This window comes from Strix uralensis, chromosome 3, assembly GCF_047716275.1.
Source record: "Strix uralensis isolate ZFMK-TIS-50842 chromosome 3, bStrUra1, whole genome shotgun sequence".
In the NCBI taxonomy this organism is placed as follows: Eukaryota; Metazoa; Chordata; class Aves; order Strigiformes; family Strigidae; genus Strix; species Strix uralensis.
In genome coordinates, this window is record NC_133974.1 from 94,103,977 (window position 1) to 94,122,332 (window position 18,356).

The window sequence follows — 18,356 nt, forward strand, 5'->3', positions numbered from 1 at the left end:
CCTGTACCTAAACATTCTCCCTGATGAGGGGAATGGGCTGAGACATCATGTCCTCAGGAAGAGGAGTAGTCTGTGAGAAGGAGGTTCACCTAAACGGTGTGAGAGTGGGGGAACAAGGAAGGGAGCTCTGGGACTGTATGTGGTAGGACCACAGCTGCTAAAGCACCTGAGCTCTTCCAGTGTCCCCCAGACTCAGCAGGCTTCTCCAGATGACCTTGTCCCTGGACACTGGTTCCCAGGGAAATCCTTTAGCGCAGAGGAGCCGGAGAGAGCAGGCAAGGTTGGCCCCTAACTCCCAACAGGGCTACACTGTTGTCCAGCTGGTGTGTGTCTAACCAGACCTTTCTCTCTTTTCCCTAGGGAAGACGATGAAGCTGTAGAGATGCTTCCCTACGTGATTGCCACCCTGGGCTCAGCAGGGGCCACCTGCAAAGCCTCCACATGCAACAACAGCACCAAGGACTACTGCTACAGTGCCCGCATCCGCAGCACTGTGCTGCAGGGGCTGCCCTTTGGTGGGGTGCCCACTGTCCTAGCCCTTGACTTTATGTGCTTTCTTGTAAGTCTACCTGCTGTTGCTTCAGCATCTTCTCCCCTAATTATCCATGAAGGGAGGACTGTGGTTGGGTGGTAGAGTTGAGGGCCCCAAATGCCATCCTGGACTTTGCTGCTGGCTGACTTTATGGTCCTCATTGTGTCCCTTAACCACTATTGACTTAACTCCAGTACCACCACACTGAGCCCATGGAAGGGTGTTACAAATTCTCCTAAGGATGTGGGTCAGGCTAGGTCAGTCCTGCATCCCAAAACTCCTGCTTATGGTGCCAAGTCTCTGCAGCTCTACCCATGCAAAGGCTTTGCTTGTTCCTCCTTGGGAACTGTAGGACTACAGATGCTGTAGCCATAATCGTGCCTCCTTGTGACCTAAGGGCCTTTTGATCCTGTGGCTAACTTAGCTACTGTGTGCTGCATCCTGGACCTGTGCCTCCCACAGCCATCCAGATAGTCTGATTTTAACAGCCCTGGGGACCTTGTGCTGTCCCATGGCCTCAGTGTGCTGTTAACCAAGCAGTCCTGTCCCCTCCAACCCTCACTGTTCCTGTTGCTCTGCACACAGAGACAAGACACAGCTGGACAATGCCTTATCTCATAGCTCCTTCTTTGCTCTCTTCCAGGCACTGTTGTTTGTCTTTTCAATTTTGCGTAAAGTTGCTTGGGACTATGGACGCCTGGCCCTGGTGACTGATGCTGACAGGTAAGCATGGGAGAAGGGACAGGAAAACAAGGCATGAGTGGTACCTTTCTTTGCTGCGAGGCAGAAGGGATAAATCCCCTTGCATGTGCCAGAGGGAGGTAGGGAGGAGAGGCAAGGATGCAAGTTGTATCCCCTGAGCTCCAGGAACAGGAAAAATCCCCACTTACTGGCTTTTTTGTTACAGCATCTTTCTCTCAACACAGGGGGTGGTCCCTACTGGCTCCATATCATTTGTGGTCCCTACAGTGACAAAGATGTGCAGGGGCTCTTATAGAGGAACAGTTGGAGGAGGAGATGGAGGGAGGAGAGAGAGGAAAAGAGGTCACAGGAAGGGTGAGAGTTGCCACAGTGAAGGCTTTGTTAAGCCTCTGAAGGTGTCTTTGTGGCTCTGCTGGATGCAGTTCTCATTCAGAGCACTTGAAAGCGGTAGGCTGCGTTTCCAGATGCGGTACTGCTGTGCTAATGCGAGTTTAACTTGCATCCCAAGCGCTAATGAGTCGGTCTGGGTATGGATCCTTCTTGCCCAGAGCATTCGTGGGCTACAGTGTATGTCAGCAAAAGTTGGGGCCCATTGCGGACGGCAGCTCCAGAGCAGAGTGAGATGCTATTCTTGTTTTTGCTGTCAGCAGCAGGAAGGACAACGATTATTTTCTTCCAATACAAAACAAGGAACTCTCTTTGGTTAAGCTAGAGGGGTTGTGCAGGCAGTCTACCCCTCTCAAGGGGTGGTTCACTGTGCCCCGTGTGCTTTGTAATGTGCTGACGACAAAGTGTGGCTTCTGAAGGCTGGCTGTGGTAGGTGGTTCTTCTCCTCGATTAGCTCCACAAGCTCATCATGCCCAAAGGCTTGGATGGGACTGAGCTCCAGCCTCTTTGGCAATACAGATTGAAGTAAGGTGCTCTTGAGCACTCCATGTATGACAGTGGAAAGAGTAAGAGTTGTTTTCTTCCAACACTGAATCAGGAACTCTCCTGGTTTAGATGAGCAGTCCTGGAATAGCATGAGATAAGCAGCTATGTCCTTCTGGCTCTCCTTTCCTGGCCTGCCTGGGGAAATCATCAACACAGGGGTCTTGGGGGAAAACGAGAAGGGAATAGCTAGATGAGATGTCACTGGGGAGAGGGCAGCAGCTCCTCGGGCTTAAGCTATCTGGACCCAAGCACTGGCTGATAGTCACAGGGCCTGCACAGCTATGGCCTTCAGTGGGGAGAGATGGCTGGCCCTTCTTGGAGGCAATGCTTGAGCACCTTGGGTGTGAGGGAGTGGGATCAGTGGCTGTAGGCAGAAAGGCAGAGGGGTGCCAGCTGTTTGGCAAGGGAGAGCTGGTAAGCATGGGGAGAGGGAGAGCATGGCTGTGGTAAGGGCTGTGAATTGCCAGGACTGGGATCCCAGGGAGGCGCCCCTGCTGCTTGACTCATCCACAGGGTGGGATGCAAGAGCGTTGACTGCCTGCATAGGGAAGAGAGGCATGGAAGGGTTGCTGAGATGGCAGCCAGGCAGCCCCGGCAGGCTGTCCTGCCTGGCCCCACCCCTCAGGAGCTCCCTGGAATACCCACAGTGTGGAGCCAGGCCACCTTCCCAGTAAAGCCAGCTTACTTTTAGCTGGCAGTAAAGCACTCTGACCCTGGGCCAGCGGGGACTCAGGGGTGTTGTGGCTTGAGGTGGCACTGGGCTCTGGAAGGAAGGTCTTCTCCAGCCTGACCATTGGCAGGTTCCTCTTCCTCAGGAAAGTGTGGAGCTCTGTCAGGTGTGTAACTCCCTGCAACAGAGGAGACCCAGTGCCTGCTCCCATGGTTTTAACTTCTCCTTTTGTGTTTCTGTGCCCCCAGGCGCCGACACTGGCAGACGGAGCGAGAGGAGCGGGAATAGTATGTCACTTTTTCAGGGTCTTGTTTCTTCTTTCTTGCTTGCACTCTCTCTCTTTCTCCTTTTCTCTTACAGTTTTCTGTCTTGCTTCTGAACTAATCTAAGTGGCTGGGAGTTTGGGCTTGGATTTGTGCCTTCCGGTGGATTTGTGCTCTTCTCTTTCCCTCCCCTTTGTGTCAGCCACTACCACAGCTGGATGTACCATGATTTTCCTCTAGTAGCACTTAAATGCTCCCTGAGGGCAGCATTGCCAAGGAGCTCCCAGTCCTGACCAAGGTGGAGGGTGCCACATCAAATACGCTGCTCTACCTGCCTGTGTCCAGCTATCCTGCCTTGTGATGGAGAAAATAAACCTGGTTGCCTGAGCCCACAGCATGCTCAGGTCACCCAGGTGCAGGGGAGCCTCCTTTGCCTGGTCCCTGTTGTGCCAGGGTGCCACAAGGGCTGCTCCCACACTAGCTGCAAGGGCAGGTGGGTGCACAGAGAGGATCCGGCAGGCAGTTGCAAGACTCCTCTCTTTTTCCTTTACCCTATGAGGCTGCCAGGACCAGGGCAAGTTGTTGGCCTGTGTCCCTTGCCACCTACCCCCAGCTGGCAGCACCTTTGTCCTTTCTCTCTCCCCCTGCAGAAGCAAACTTCCTGCCTCAGCGCTTCCAAGAGCATCCTCCAGCACCTTGGCCGGACATTGCCCATTAAGCACTGCCATGGACCCTCTCTTCCTGCACTTTCCTCTTTCTTGCTGCTTTTATGCCTAAGAAGAGCATCCCCTGTACCTTGTTGACTGGCTGAGTGGTACACAGTGCAGAGGAGACGATCACCTGGCAGTGCAGAGCCTGCGATGGTTGCTCCAGCCAGGCTGGCATGTGTCTGAGGTCTGGGCAGCAAGCTGTAACCTCACTTTTTATACTCCATCACTTGCAAAGCAGGGGTCTGCCACTGCTTCTGCCTTGAGACGGTACAGGGGTGCTCCTATTTTTGTAGTTGCTCCTTGCCCCTAAAGGAGCAGAGCAGTCAGAGTTGTGAAAACAGGTGGTGGTAGCTGTGGTGCATGGCACAGAGGGGAACCCTCACTCATGCTTGAGTGCTTCACTAGTGGTTGGTCCTGCTTCAGGTGTGTCTGGTAACTTTTCACTGCTAACACTTTGTTGTAGTAGTAAGAGTTAGCAGAGCCTTCATGCTCTGAGACTTTTCAGGGGGGCCACCTCAGTTATCCTCATGACTGCTTGTCTCTCTCCAGGGGGCCACTTCTTTCTGCTCCCATTCTTCATCTGAGCTTGCTGGAGTGCTCTGCTGACACCCCTACCACCCCCTGCCCCCCACCCCCCCCCCCCCAAAACCTACTGCTTGAGCTGGGACAGTGTTAGTAGCCAGAAACTTCCAAAAGCCTGCGGAGCTCAGCAAGGAAACCTCGTCTGGCTGTGCTCCTCTAAGGCTGGTGGCACCTTCCCATCCCAGCTGTCCTCTGTGCTGGGGTGCAATGGCAGGGGATGGGTTAGGGACATGTGTACGCCACCTGGCACTCCCAGCCCTTGAATGTGGAACATTGTTCTTGGTGTGGGAGGGCATCCTCCTCTGACATGTCCCTTTGCCTGAGCACTGGCACGTGTCCTTATCCTGCCCATTGCCAGAGCTTGCAGTAGCCATCAGCACTCTTAATTGGTGACTCAGTCTGCACCAGGAGGTCATGGCAACCTACCTCCACCTCTGTGTGTAAGGGCAGTGATCACAGAGCCCTGGGGGACTTGCCACCCACATACCCACCTCCTGCCTCGCACCACAGCAAGCCTGCAGCATGCTTGGCCTCCCCTCCCGGACCATGGGATTTCCTTGGCCTGAAGCTAGCTATGCCTCAGACCCCATCCTTCTTCACCCCTGACAGGGCTGGCACTAAACCTGGGGCAGTGGGCAGGGTCCCACCTTAATCTTCTTGCAGTTTAGGGCAATGTTGCCTCCACCCACTTGCTTTGTTAGTATGTTGCTTTAAAAAGCCTCCAGCTAGGTGCAGGTACTCCTTCAGCTTCACATCACTGGCAAGGTTTGGCCTCCTCTGTCTTCTCAGCACTGTCGGTCATTCTGATTATTGTCTCTGTGTCTGCCTGAATGGAGCCAAGTTAGCCTGGTCATCGCATAACATGCCGCTCTTCTCAGTTGTTCCCTCCAGTTGTGCTTCTGCTCTTCTCTCTGCTTTTCCAGTACCAAGGAGCCAAAAGCACACTGTGTCATCATGCTGGGCTCTTCTTGGGGCTGTGGACAGCAGAAATTCACCCTCACTCCCTGCACCCAGCTGCGATGCCTCTGGTATTTTAAAGGGCTGAAGGTCTGAGAGCTTGGTCTAAGCTCGCTCTGTCCCTCCAGCAGAGCAGGGTGCTGGGTTGCGCAGTCGCAAGGCTGCACGCCACTGTCTAATCTGTGCTGCTGTAGTCCCATGACCTTCAGCTAATCTTCTTTCCCCTCTCTCTGTTACTTCCCATTAGGGGCTCAGCAGGTGCTGCTCTGCTCTGAGGGAGGCCACGTGTCCCATCCTCTTTCCTTTGGCAGGGTCACGAGGGTCTTTGCTTGTTCTCCTTCCCATAGTGTCATCCACCTCATCTCTAGCGCTTGTCTCTCAGCTGCTTCTTCTCTGGGTCCTTGTCCATCGGATCCTCCTTGAGCCTGCACTGGTTACAGAGAGACTGTGTTTTCATCTGGTTTTTTTCCTTTGCTTCTAGCCTTCAGATCAGCCATATCTCTTGCACCTCCAAGGTCCTGGCCTGCTGTTGTCGTCTTGCAAGTGCTATTTAATTTGGGTCTCTGGACCATTTTCTTGTCTCCTTTGCCAGCCACCCTCTGCCTCCATTCATAGTGTGGGCTATTGTCTGTCTTTGGATGCCTCTACTGCTGGTTCTTCATCTAGGTCCCTGCCTGTGTCTGGAGTAAAGCAGTCTGGGATATTCACCTCTCTTGCTTTCCTGTCCTTTAGCCTGGGGTCATTCACTTCTATCTGTCTGCCGGGCTCCTGCTGCGGAGGGATTTCCAGGCAGGAGGCTCAGCTGAGGCTGTGGAGCAGGTGGGGCTGAGCCTGGCTCCGGGCATCACAGCCGCTGGGGCTCAGCTGTGTTCCCCCTCCTCCTGGGTTGCCCTGCACTGAAGCACAAAGAGTGGGGAGGACTGATGTAGCAGGATACAGCCCACCAGACTTCCAGCCTTCCTCCTCCCTAAAGCCAGTGAAGCTCTCCGGGATGGGAGCCGGTGCCTCTCCGGAGCGCCAGGGCTGCCGCCTCGTGGCCGCACCGGTAACAGAGGGGCTGCGGCACCCTCTGGTTCCCACCTTCCCGCCTCTCTCTAGACCCTCCACTTAACATACCTCATCTCTCCTTCATGGCAGCCTATGCCAGCCCCTCCTTACAGGGGCTGCTGCATAACGCGGGTGCCTCAGAAGGTGCTGAGCGAGTAACATCCACAGCCAAGCCCATGGGGACTGCTGGGCTCGGGGTGCCGCCTGAGGAGGGGTCTCTGCTTACTACTACCTCTGCTCTCTGATCTCACCTCTCTCCATCTCACCTGGGGCAAACTGACCTGAATTAACCTCTGATCTTCTGGGTGCTCTTGGTTCCTGACCAGGCTGCCTCCTCACATCTTCTAACTTTCTCCCTCGCCTCCTGCTTGTCATTTTAGCGTAGCCTCTGCTCTGCACTCCGACAACCATGACCGTTACGAGCGCCTCACCTCCGTCTCCAGCTCTGTGGACTTTGACCAGAGGGACAACGTGAGTAGCAAGAGTCAAACACCTTGTCTGTGAGTGGCCGTGAACCCGCAGCTTGTCTGAATCAAGGGCTCTTCAGAAGAAGCACTGTTTGCCCATCCCCAGGCCTTAGGTCCCACAACTTGTAGTGTGTGTGGTATAGAGCTCAAGGAGACATAACTACGTGGCTTCTAGACATGTGCTTAAATAAGTAGGCTGTACATCCCTGCGGCTTAACGGATATATGTCCAACCTATCATCTCAGCATTACAAACAGTACTTGCCAGCTCCTCCTCATACCGTTGTCTACCTCTACTGCTGTTTTCCTCTCAAAAGGGGAGGCACAGTTCAGTAGGATAACAGGGTATGCTGGATGGGTGGTGTAGCTCCCAGGAAGTATTCCTCTTTCAGGTGTCCTTTGAGGAGCACTGGCTTGTCCCGGACTGCCTTCCCAGTAGCTGCAGAGCTCCTCTTGTACAGGATGATGGCTAAAGTACCTGTATGGTGAATTCTCTGGGTGTCCCTAGGCTGTGGAGAGCTTCCATGTTAGTCAGGAGCCTGTGGGCTGCCTGGGAGGTTCAGCTGTCAGTTAGCAGGGGACAGCCACGTGGCAGAGTCCAGCCTGTGTTGTGTCCCATGGAGTAGCACTGTTATCCCCTTCACCTTGGCTCGTCCCTGGCTCTGCACGTCTGGGTGCTCATGATCTGTCCCCGCTGAGCCAAGTCTGTGGAGGTGCAAGGACACGAGCCTGGTCCCCTGAACCTTTGAAGGAGGGAGCAGAGATAAGGGAACACAGAGTGATGTGAGACCCTCCTGTCTTCTTTTTGCACAGGGTTTCTGCTCCTGGCTGACAGCCATCTTCAGGATAAAGTAAGTGCCCCAGAACCTTCATGGGCGACCCACCTGGGGAGGAAGGAGAGGCAGTGCAGGGCATTGGGACATCTAGCGCAGTACAGCTGTGTGAAGTCGCTGCCCTTGCTGCAGCCCCTTCTCTGAAGAACACAAGCAAAGTATGTCCAAGCCAAGACAGGACTAGATGAGGAGTCCTAAAGCCAGAACTAAGGTCACACAGTGAGTTTGTGACAGAGGAGAGCACCCAGCCCAGGTCTCCCCTGCCTCAGTTCCATCTGAGAAACACTGTTTGCTTCTCTGCGGAGATGCTTCTCTCCCTGGGACTCCTGCCAGGGGCTCTGCTGCCTGAGGAATGACTACAAAGGTGGGGCTGGAGGATGCAGAGAAGCACCCCCAGCCTGACGATGCTCAGGAGTGGTCTCCTAAATATTTCCTGGCTTCAGAGCACTGTGGGATAGTGTCAGCCATCCTGTATCTCAGCAGGGGAGGCAAAGCCCACCAGAAGGGTGTGAGGTGGAGTTTGTGTGTGTCCAGATGCCTGTCCTAGGGGACAGGGACATGTGGAGTGGAGCTGCAGTAAGCATTGCTCGGGCAGGTTTCTGCCCAGGCTGGTTCAAGGCTGGGTGCTGGGCTCCCTACCCCAAGGGTCTGGCTTCAGCTCTGTAGGGCAGAACCAGGGGTGCTGTGTGGGCTCAAACCAGGAGGGCAACCATGACCCTGTGCTGTTCTCCAGCACTTGAGGGAATGTAGAAGATTGCCTAACAACCTTTCTCTCCCTGACAGGGATGATGAGATCCGGGACAAGTGTGGGGGTGATGCGGTGCACTACCTGTCCTTCCAGAGGCACATCATTGGGCTGCTGGTGGCTGTGGGTGTGCTTTCTGTGGGCATCGTGTTGCCTGTCAACTTCTCAGGGGACCTGCTAGGTGAGAGCAGGGAGCCTTTGGCTGGGCTGGGGGAGCTGCTTTCAACACCGTGTCCCTGGGGAGCAGTGGAGGGCAGGACAGGACTAACACAGACAAACCCGGACTGCTGTCCCACTTTGAGCGTGGTGCATCCGGAGGGTCGTCCTGGGCAGCTTGGGTTTTAGGGTGTTCTGTAGGTGAGATTCCTGCCATAGCCTGCCTCAGTGGTGCTCTGTGCCACTCGGTATAACTGCATGTGCTTGTGTCTGCCTCTTTCTCCCCAGAAAACAACGCCTACAGCTTTGGGAGGACAACTATTGCCAACCTGAATTCTGGGTATGTGTGGGCAGGGGTGGGATGGATAATTGAGGCCCTAGGGGTATTTTTTTAAATGTCCACTTGCTGCAGAGCCTCACTCCCTTGAAGGCTGCATTTGTGCCCTCGCTGTAAGGCTATTGTCCCTGCTCCAATTTCCAGGCTGAGCTCCTGGAATCTGGTTGTAGGGCATGTGGGTGGCATGCCGGTTATGCTGCTTGTGGCCACCGCACCTTCAGGGCCTGACCAGCCATACACAGACTTGTAGTGGCAACCTTGCATTGACCTTTGTGGTCTCCCCTGTGACAGGAATAACCTGCTGTGGCTACACACATCTTTCGCCTTCCTGTACCTGCTGCTGACAGTGTACAGCATGCGCCGGCACACCTCCAAGATGCGCTACAAAGAGGATGACTTGGTGAGCAGGATCTGGCTGCATGTTTTTCCATGCCCTTCTGTCAAGTCAGGTGGCCTTGAGGAGAGTGCCAAGCACCCCACTTTCCAAAGCAATTTGGGGCTGTCTTGTTTTGGCTGTTCTTTTATTCTGCCTGGCCAAAGGCAGATCTCCTTCAGAGCAGCAGCAGCTCTGACTGCCTGTGGGGAAACAGGAGAGGCCTGCACGTGTCAGGGGGACCCCATGCCTTCCTCAGGGGTTGCTCCAGCTGCTTTTGCTTTCTTTGTTTCTTAAGGGTACCCCCTGTTTCTGTTCAGGCAGCTGCAGTGTGAGCCCCTAGCCTGTCAATCTGCAGCACACTAGGATGCAGGATGGCAACAGCTAGTAGAAGCATAGGAAAGGGCAGTCCTGGGTGCTAGAAGTGATGGGGCTGCCCTTTCCAGTTGCTGACTCAGGCCTTGGGGGGTTTTGCTGCAGTCTGGTCTTTCACACCATCCACACTTACCTGCCTTCTCCTTTTTTTCTTCCTTCCAGGTTAAGCGAACTCTCTTCATCAACGGGATCTCAAAATATGCTGAGCCAGAGAAGATCAAGAAACATTTTGAGTGAGTCTCACTGTGTCCCTAATTAAAGGCTGCTCTGTAACAGGGATGATTTTATTGGGGTAGTGCTAGTGTTACCTGGAATGGCAATAATACATTGAGAGCAGAAAGCTAGTCAAAATTGGTGAATACTTTTCTTTTGGGCATCTCGCTGTTGTTTTTCTGTACAGATTTTTATCTGAATGTACAGTGTCCTTGGTTTTGTGCCTTGGGGTATGCCCAGCTATATCTTGCAGAGTCATAGGTGGTCGATGTGGTAATTAGAGGACAGGGCATGTCCTGCGGTGTAGTCAAGTTCAGAGATGAGATGCAGGCGGGAGGCGCTCAAGCAGGAATGCTGTGCTTCTGCTTCTGCCCTGGTCACAGTCCTTGTAGAAAAGTATATTTTTCTTTTTAACAAAAAAAAATAAACTCCTCATCTGTCAGGACCTCAATGAACACACTGTCAGGGCCATGTTTAGAAGCACCGTGGGGAGAGGAGAAATGCTTTGTACCCTTTGGGAACCCTTCCACCACTTCCTGACCCCAAGCCCTGTGGCCCATGAAGGCAGAGAGGGGGTGTGGGGCCAGAGAGGTGCCTTGCTGCCATGGGACAAAAGTCCAAAGAGGGTCCTCCTGCCAGATCCTGGAGAATGCAGTGTTTTCCCCATGTGTTGCTTCTGCTATAAGGGACACAGAGTCTGCGAGCTCCCCTGCTGCCCCCAGTAAGCTCTTGCTGTGCATCAGGATGCTCGGCCAGGGCAGGAGAGAAGTCCTGGGTGCATAGGGTTTGCTGGAGGGTACAGCTTTGGTGCTGGGTGTGATGAGCTGGTGCTTCCCATCCACAGGGAGGCCTATGCCAACTGCACCGTCCTGGAGGCCCGTCCCTGCTATGATGTGGCCCGGCTGATGTTCCTTGATGCAGAGAGGTAACCCCTGGTTTGGAAGATAAGGCAGGGTGGGCCGATGCCATGGGCTCTCCCTCAAGTCTGGTGCCACAGGAGATTTTCTGAGCCACCCTCTTTCTTTCTTTCTTTTTCTTTCTTTCCTTCTCTTCCGCTCTCCTGTTTCAGGAAGAAAGCTGAACGTGGACGAATCTACTTCACCAACCTGCAGAGCAAGGAGAACACCCCATCCATGATCAACCCCAAGCCCTGTGGCCACCTGTGCTGCTGTGTCATCAGGGGCTGCGAGGAGGTGGGGGGAGAGCTGGAGGTGTTGGGAACCAGGGCACATGGGGGCTTGAGTCCCCAGGTCTCTGCTCTGACCCCTGTTCCCCTGCACAGGTGGAGGCCATCGAGTACTATACCAAGCTGGAGGAGAAGCTCAAAGATGACTACAAGCGGGAGAAGGAGAAAGTGAACGAAAAACCTCTGGGGATGGCCTTTGTCACCTTCCACAATGAAACCATCACAGCCATGTGAGTGCAACGGGCCTTGTCCTCCCCAGGAAGGTGACCTGTCCCAGCTCTTGCCTTAAACCAGAGGAATGCCAGCACTAGGGCATCCCCCTCAGCTTGTCACTGCCAGCCCTCTGTGTCAGCATCTCCCTCTTTCTCTTCTCCAGAATCCTCAAAGATTTCAACGCTTGTAAGTGCCAGGGCTGTGCATGCCGTGGGGAGCCCAGGGCCTCCTCCTGCAGTGAGTCCCTCCACGTCTCCAACTGGACTGTCAGTTATGCCCCTGACCCACAGAACATCTACTGGTGAGCAGCTCTGTGGGGCTTAACAGGCCCTGCTGATGGGAAAGGGGTGCGCCCTCCCCGTCTCCCTCCCCATCTGCTCCTCTGGTAACTGAAGGAGTTGTTCTTGCTGAGCTAGAGGTCTGATCTGAATTGGAGGGGGAAAGCCTTGGGCTGACACCCAAGTTGCTGTTCGTGCAGGCTGGGCCGCGGTGTGCATGTGAGGCCCCGGACCTGCCCTTCTTCCCCATGCAGCCATCCTGATGCCCTCCTTCCCCCCTCTCAGGGAACACCTCTCCATCCGGGGCTTCATCTGGTGGATCCGCTGCCTCGTGATCAATGTGGTCCTCTTCATTCTCCTCTTCTTCCTCACCACCCCTGCTATCATCATCACCACTATGGACAAGTTCAATGTCACCAAGCCCGTGGAGTACCTCAATGTAAGGCCTTCGGAGACAGGTGCAGGATGAGTAGTGTGGGAATCACCCCGAGGCACAACAGCCCATGTAAGGGAGGGGGTAGGGACAGAGATTTTCAGCGTTCCCCAAGTCCTGTCAGCCTGACCACGAGGGAGGTGCCAAGCCTGGTCAGGGTGCGGTGACAGCCGCAGTGCTGGGGGCTTGGTGCCAGTCAGAGCAGCTGTACCTGCGGCTGGTGCGAGAGCTGCCGCACCGTGTAACACGTGGTCTGTTCTCTTGTCTCGTTGCAGAACCCCATCATCACTCAGTTCTTCCCCACCCTGCTGCTGTGGTGCTTCTCTGCTCTGCTGCCCACCATCGTATATTACTCTGCCTTCTTCGAAGCACACTGGACCAGGTAAGGACAGCTAGCGCCTGTTCTTAGTCATACCAGCGTGCTGCCTGGCCATGAGACACTTCCCACTGGTGTACAGCTCCTAGATGGATCTTTCTGCTTGAATTTCTGTCTTCCACACCAACTGTGGTGTTATGTTGCACCTCTTGGACACCTGGGGTCTGCTGTGGACAGCTGTTCTGCCAGCCCTTAGCTGTTGTTGTGTAACATGGTTGTCTGAGCAGGGCTTGATGTAGGTCTACAAGAAGAAAGCTGGGAGGAGTTGGGGCTGGTTGCTGTGAGAAATGCTAGTAGTGAGGGAAGTCTTGGCTCAGGTGAGCGGGCAGCAGAGGTGTGCCTGTATGCACGTGTAAGTCATACCTTTTCCAAGAGAAAATCACCTTAGCTGCTATGGCTTCTGGCCATAGGGAAGGTATTTGAAGTGCAGAGCACTAGAAATGTGCTGCTTGTGAGGCACGTTCCCCACAGGACGTGCGATGTAGGCTTTGTTTTCTGCTCTGTGTTGCAAAGGCTGGTGGGGAGGATGTCACCAGCTCTGAGGGTTGCAGGTCAAGAGAGAGGATTGCAGAGAGTCCTCTAAAGATATGAGGGCTGGGAGGGCCTGTGATACAAGGCGGGAGGAACTGGGACTCAAGAACAGACCTCAGACACACTGGAGGGAAAGGGGGCATATTTATGTACCAGTAGTGGATAGGGTGGGATTCAGATTAGACACTGGAACGTGTTTTCTGATGAGAAGGTGATGGGGGCACAGCTCCAGGGGCTGGCGGGGTCATAGTGAAAGGTTAACGGGTGCCTTTCTGCCCCCAGGTCTGGAGAGAACAGGACAACCATGCACAAGTGTTACACCTTCCTCATCTTCATGGTCTTGCTGCTGCCATCACTGGGCCTGAGCAGGTGAGTGTGATGGGGAAGGGAAAGCAAGTGCAGAGACCTGGAGCACGGGGAAGGTTGAGATGCACCCCTGGTTTTTCTCCTGCGCTACATCCTTTCCCCACTGCATGAGTGCCCTGGCCACCATCCCTTTGGGAAGGTGGTGTTCAGTTCTGTTGGGGGGCCAGGCCAAACCATACCTGACTGGGTCTCTAGGAGCCTATAGAATCAACCTGCAGACGCACTGACATGTGCCATGGTGTTACAAATAATGCAGCAAAAATTAGCACGGTTGATGGACGCATGTGAAAAGTCTGTTAGAGGTCTGCTGGTGAAGGAGGCACTCCCTACCTCTGTGCTCAGTGTGCACTCCAAATTTTGCAAAAAGTTAGTGAATTCCCTATTTGAGTCAGAACTGAGTAGGGTGCACTGCTCAGCTGGGTGGGTTAGTTATGTGTAGGCTGCGGCAGTGCTCATCTGTTTGGATGTGAGCCCCAAATCTTTCTGCAGGGGTTATAGAAATGCCCTGTGGCAAACAGCCGTGCATGGGCTTCTAGCACTGAACAGTGGCCGAGTAGGGAAACAGTGTGAGGAAAGAAAAACCTGCTTATTGGATGAAGGAAAGGCGGCGGATGTTGTTTACCTTGACTTTAGGAAGGCCTTTGACACTGTTTCCCACAGCATTCTCCTGGCAAAACTGGCTGCTCGTGGCTTGGATGGGCACACGCTTTTGCTGGGTAAAAAACTGGCTGGATGGCCGGGCCCAAAGAGTGGTGGTGAATGGAGTTAAATCCAGTTGGAGGCCGGTCACGAGTGGTGTCCCCCAGGGCTTGGTTTTGGGGCCACTTCTGTTTAACATCTTTATTGATGACCTAGACGAGGGGATCGAGTGCACCCTCGGTAACTTTGCAGATGACACCAAGTTGGGTGGGAGTGTTGATCTCCTCGAGGGTAGGGAGGCTCTGCAGAGAGACCTGGACAGGCTGGAGCGATGGGCTAAGGCCAACTGTAGGAGTTTCAATAAGGCCAAATGCCGGGTGCTGCACTTCGGCCACCACAACCCCCAGCAGCGTTACAGGCTTGGGGAGGAGTGGCTGGAGAGCTGCCAGTCAGAGAGGGACCTGGGGGTGTTGATTGACAGCCAGCTGAACATGAGCCAGCAGTGTGCCCAGGTGGCCAAGAAGGCCAAGGTCCTGGCTTGTGTCAGAAATAGCATGGCCAGCAGGGACAGGGAAGTGTCTTACCCCTGTTCTCGGTACTGGTGAGACCGCACCTCGATGACTGTGTTCAGTTTTGGGCCCCTCACTACAAAAAGGACATTGAATTACTCGAGCGTGTCCAGAGAAGGGCAACGAAGCTGGTGAAGGGTCTGGAGCACATGTCGTACGAGGAGCGGCTGAGGGAACTGGGGTTGTTTAGTCTGGAGAAGAGGAGGCTGAGGGGAGACCTCATCGCCCTCTACAGCTACCTGAAAGGAGGTTGCAGAGAGCTGGGGATGAGCCTCTTTAACCAAGTAACAAGCGATAGGACAAGAGGGAATGGCCTCAAGTTGCACCAGGGAAGGTTTAGACTAGATATTAGGAAGCATTTCTTTACAGAATGGGTTGTTAGGTGTTGGAATGGGCTGCCCAGGGAGGTAGTGGAGTCCCCATCCCTGGAGGTGTTTAAGAGTTGGGTTGACATAGCGCTGAGGGATATGGTGTAGCTGGGAGCTGTCAATGTTAGGTTAAGGGTTGGACTAGGTGATCTTCAAGGTCTTTTCCAACCTTGATGATTCTGTGAAAAACTGGGGGCTGGGAGTGGGACAGAGGGTCCTTACTGTGGTATGGAGTTACTTACACATTATAGGGTGGGGGATCTACACTCCCCTAAATACGGGATCTGGGGTAGAGCCCCTCAGTGGTGAAGTCAGGCAGCTCCTAAGAATAGACAAACCCTCTGATAGCGGCAGAATAATCTTCCATCCCAGTGGGTGACTACAGCAATGTTTCCCAGCCAGATTAAAAATGCCTTGTTGCATGTAACCTTATGAGGTAGGCAGGTGAATGCTGTTAGAAGGTTTGCATTTTGACCACATACCAGTAAACAGACAGCGCTTCCTTCTGAGGACTCGGTCCCCCTGCTGTTGCCTCTGGAGCTCTGTACTCCACCAGTACCTGAGGTGCCAGAGAACTGGACGGTTTTATATCAAAAGATCAGAATTGAGGAAAATGTGGTTTGTTTCTCCTGAGGGATTTTTTTTTTATTCTCTGTGTTGGAGCGTACCTTGTACCTAACCAGTTCCTTCTGTAGAGTCAGTCACCTGTTCCTTGCATGGATGTTGTGCCCAGACAGAGAGGAAAATACTTTACTGATAGGATCAGGGCAAAGGGAGAACACACATGAGAGTGGGAAGCTTTACATCCCTTTTTGGGTGCTGCACTGTTTTTCCCTGTGTCTGATTTACATAATAGCTGGTGACACGTCCCAAGAGGGAACAAAATGGTCTCTGATCAGAGCTTTAGGTCCTTCTAGAGCAGCTTCCACATACTTGCATGAGCATGTCTGTCTATTGCTGCTTCTGACTGTTCCTCTTTTCTTCTTGCCTGCCTCTTCCACAGCTTGGATGTGTTTTTCCGCTGGTTGTTTGACAAAAAATTCCTCGCTGAAGCCGCCGTGCGATTTGAGTAAGTGGAGTTGGGCAGAAGGCCCTTCTTTGTAATGGGGGGAGGTTCTTGTTGGCGTCCAAGTGTACTGGGGGCTCCCGGCTGCTGCCCTGCAAGGGGGGGGCACCTCCTGCAGCCTGCTCTCGTTCTGCCTCCCCAGATGTGTGTTTCTGCCGGACAACGGGGCCTTCTTTGTCAACTATGTCATCGCCTCTGCCTTCATCGGGAACGCCATGGACCTGCTGCGCATCCCCGGCTTGCTCATGTACATGATACGCCTCTGCCTGGCCCGCTCGGCCGCCGAGCGGAGGAATGTCAAACGAGTATGTAGCAGGGCTGAAGGGGTGGGTTGTGGCCTCCACCCAGGGGTGGGAGTGCTGCAATGGGACCCTGATGGGCCTTGCCCGATGCTGCGCGTACAGCTGGGTGTGTCGCACACCCCTGTTCGGCTCCCAGGGTCATGCTGATGGGTCTCTGTTCCGTCTTGCAGCATCAGGCCTACGAGTTCCAGTTTGGGGCTGCTTACGCCTGGATGATGTGTGTCTTCACTGTAGTCATGACATACAGCATCACCTGCCCCATCATCGTCCCTTTTGGTAAGCGATACCTCCCTGTGTCAGAGACTGGGGAGAGCTCAAGGCAGAGAGGCAAGAAGGGTGATGTGGGGGAGATACTCCTTGTTGGTCAGAGGCACTAGGAAAGAAGCTGATTTCCCACTGTGCTAGCATCCCTCCATTTCTCCCAGGGCTCATGTACATGCTGCTTAAGCACCTGGTGGACCGATACAACCTGTATTACGCTTACCTGCCTGCCAAGCTGGATAAGAAGATCCATTCAGGGGCTGTGAACCAGGTGGTGGCAGCCCCCATCCTCTGCCTCTTCTGGCTTCTCTTCTTCTCCACCATGCGCACAGGTGAGCACCGGGCTGGGGTGCCAGCTCCTGGCCTTCTACAGAGCCGCTTCCCAGGGCAGGCTGTGGTCCTAGCAGCCCCCAGCCACGGAGCATGGTCAGCATCCCTCTGACACCACCGCTTCGGTTTTCCTTTGCCGTAGGGTTCCTGGCCCCTACTTCCATGTTCACCTTTGTGGTGCTCGTGATCACCATTGTGATCTGCCTGTGTCACGTCTGCTTCGGGCACTTCAAATACCTCAGCGCTCACAACTACAAGGTGAGGCGGAGTGCTGGGTGGGGGTGTGGGACCCTTTTCCTTAGGAGCACAACTCAGGAGGGAAGCAGTAGGGTCTCTGTGGGTGGCCCATACTGCTCTTCAGCAGAGCCTCTCAACCCTGGCTTCAAAGAGGGAGCAGTCCTGAGGCTGTCCCTGCTGCCTGTATGCTGCTCCTGTGGTGGGACAGCACATGTGTTGCCCTGGCAGTCTCTCAATTTCTCCTTTCCTCTCCAGATTGACCACACGGAGGTGGACACCATAGAAAACAGGCAGAACGGGAGACCTGCCACCAGTCTGCCAGCTCCCAAATCAGCTGTGAGTCCCTGTCCCCACCTCCATGCCCTGGCGTGCTCCTTACCGGGGTTTGGGAAGGGGGAGGTAACTCCCTGTCCGAGTACCTCGCTCCTCACCTCTCTGAGGCAGCACCCGGAGTCTCCCAGTGAGGGTGAGAGGCAAGCGTTGGGTGCTGAAGTGAGCTGGGTGATGAAGTGTATCCCCACACACACAACCCTTTCCCGCTGCTCTTCAGATGCTGTGCATTTACTTTCTGCCTCTCTCTCGGCTGGGACAGTGAATCCAGCTGGGTCAGTCTCCCTTCTCGTTCTGCATCTTTGCACGCTTGCCCGTCAGCAAAGGCTGTCACCCACCAGGCTGGTCCTAGTGCTAATGCAAAGGGGTCTCTGTGGGCATTGCCTTGAAGGCCACAGAAGTGCTTTGGGGACTCCCTTCCCCTGCCCAGCTCTCTTGAGATCCCAGAGTCAGTTTTCTGAACTTCTCCGTGGCTCACTAGCTCATTCCAGCTGCTTCCTTCCACCATGAGATTTTTCTAGTTGGGGTCTGTGCAGAGCTGTTCAGGGGGTTCATGCAGAGATGGGGTAAAGCAGAACCTCCTGCTTTCTCAGGAGAGCAGAGCTGGGGTGTGCACGTGTAACCCAGGCTCCTTCCTAGGCTCCACGTACCTAAGGGCAGCCGCATCTCTCCAAAAGGAGATTCCCCACAGGAGGCAGGCAGAGGCTCAGAGGGACATGTCCACTGGCAAAACAGGGAGCACAGTCTTCCAGTCCATGTGGGCTCCAAAGAACTGAGAAGCCCCATGGTCTCCCAGCCCTGGCTCCCTGGGGGTGCTGCCTGTCACGGGCTGCTGGGGTTTGGCACATGCACTGTTGCAGGGCCAAGTCAGCCTCGCTTTTACTCCCTCTCCTGGTACATCCCACAGAGTCTGGAGCCTTCTTCACCCTCCCAGCATATCCCCACGCTCAACCTCTTGCATGGTGCTTTGCATGTTG

The 18,356-nt window shown here is 54.3% G+C and overlaps 1 protein-coding gene across 4 annotated transcripts in view; it reads left to right on the forward strand.

Annotated features, from left to right (window-relative positions):
* The window catches only part of TMEM63B (transmembrane protein 63B), a 50,133-nt gene that overhangs the window by 29,205 nt on the left and 2,572 nt on the right, over nt 1-18,356 (forward strand). For 2 of the 4 annotated variants that reach the window (XM_074863427.1, XM_074863428.1), the window contains exons 2-23: nt 361-559; nt 1,176-1,255; nt 3,086-3,124; nt 6,777-6,867; nt 7,676-7,713; nt 8,479-8,621; nt 8,885-8,936; nt 9,225-9,333; nt 9,844-9,914; nt 10,739-10,819; nt 10,964-11,087; nt 11,177-11,310; nt 11,457-11,594; nt 11,857-12,010; nt 12,280-12,386; nt 13,194-13,280; nt 15,857-15,922; nt 16,062-16,224; nt 16,392-16,497; nt 16,647-16,814; nt 16,955-17,070; nt 17,305-17,385. In XM_074863427.1, the coding sequence (XP_074719528.1) occupies nt 383-559; nt 1,176-1,255; nt 3,086-3,124; nt 6,777-6,867; nt 7,676-7,713; nt 8,479-8,621; nt 8,885-8,936; nt 9,225-9,333; nt 9,844-9,914; nt 10,739-10,819; nt 10,964-11,087; nt 11,177-11,310; nt 11,457-11,594; nt 11,857-12,010; nt 12,280-12,386; nt 13,194-13,280; nt 15,857-15,922; nt 16,062-16,224; nt 16,392-16,497; nt 16,647-16,814; nt 16,955-17,070; nt 17,305-17,385 (2,325 nt within the window). In that variant the 5' untranslated portion in view covers nt 361-382. Of the gene's footprint in view, nt 1-360; nt 560-1,175; nt 1,256-3,085; nt 3,125-6,776; nt 6,868-7,675; nt 7,714-8,478; nt 8,622-8,884; nt 8,937-9,224; nt 9,334-9,843; nt 9,915-10,738; nt 10,820-10,963; nt 11,088-11,176; nt 11,311-11,456; nt 11,595-11,856; nt 12,011-12,279; nt 12,387-13,193; nt 13,281-15,856; nt 15,923-16,061; nt 16,225-16,391; nt 16,498-16,646; nt 16,815-16,954; nt 17,071-17,304; nt 17,386-17,599; nt 17,655-18,356 lie in introns of all 4 variants that reach the window. The other 2 variants (XM_074863430.1, XM_074863429.1) reach the window with 2 other exon arrangements.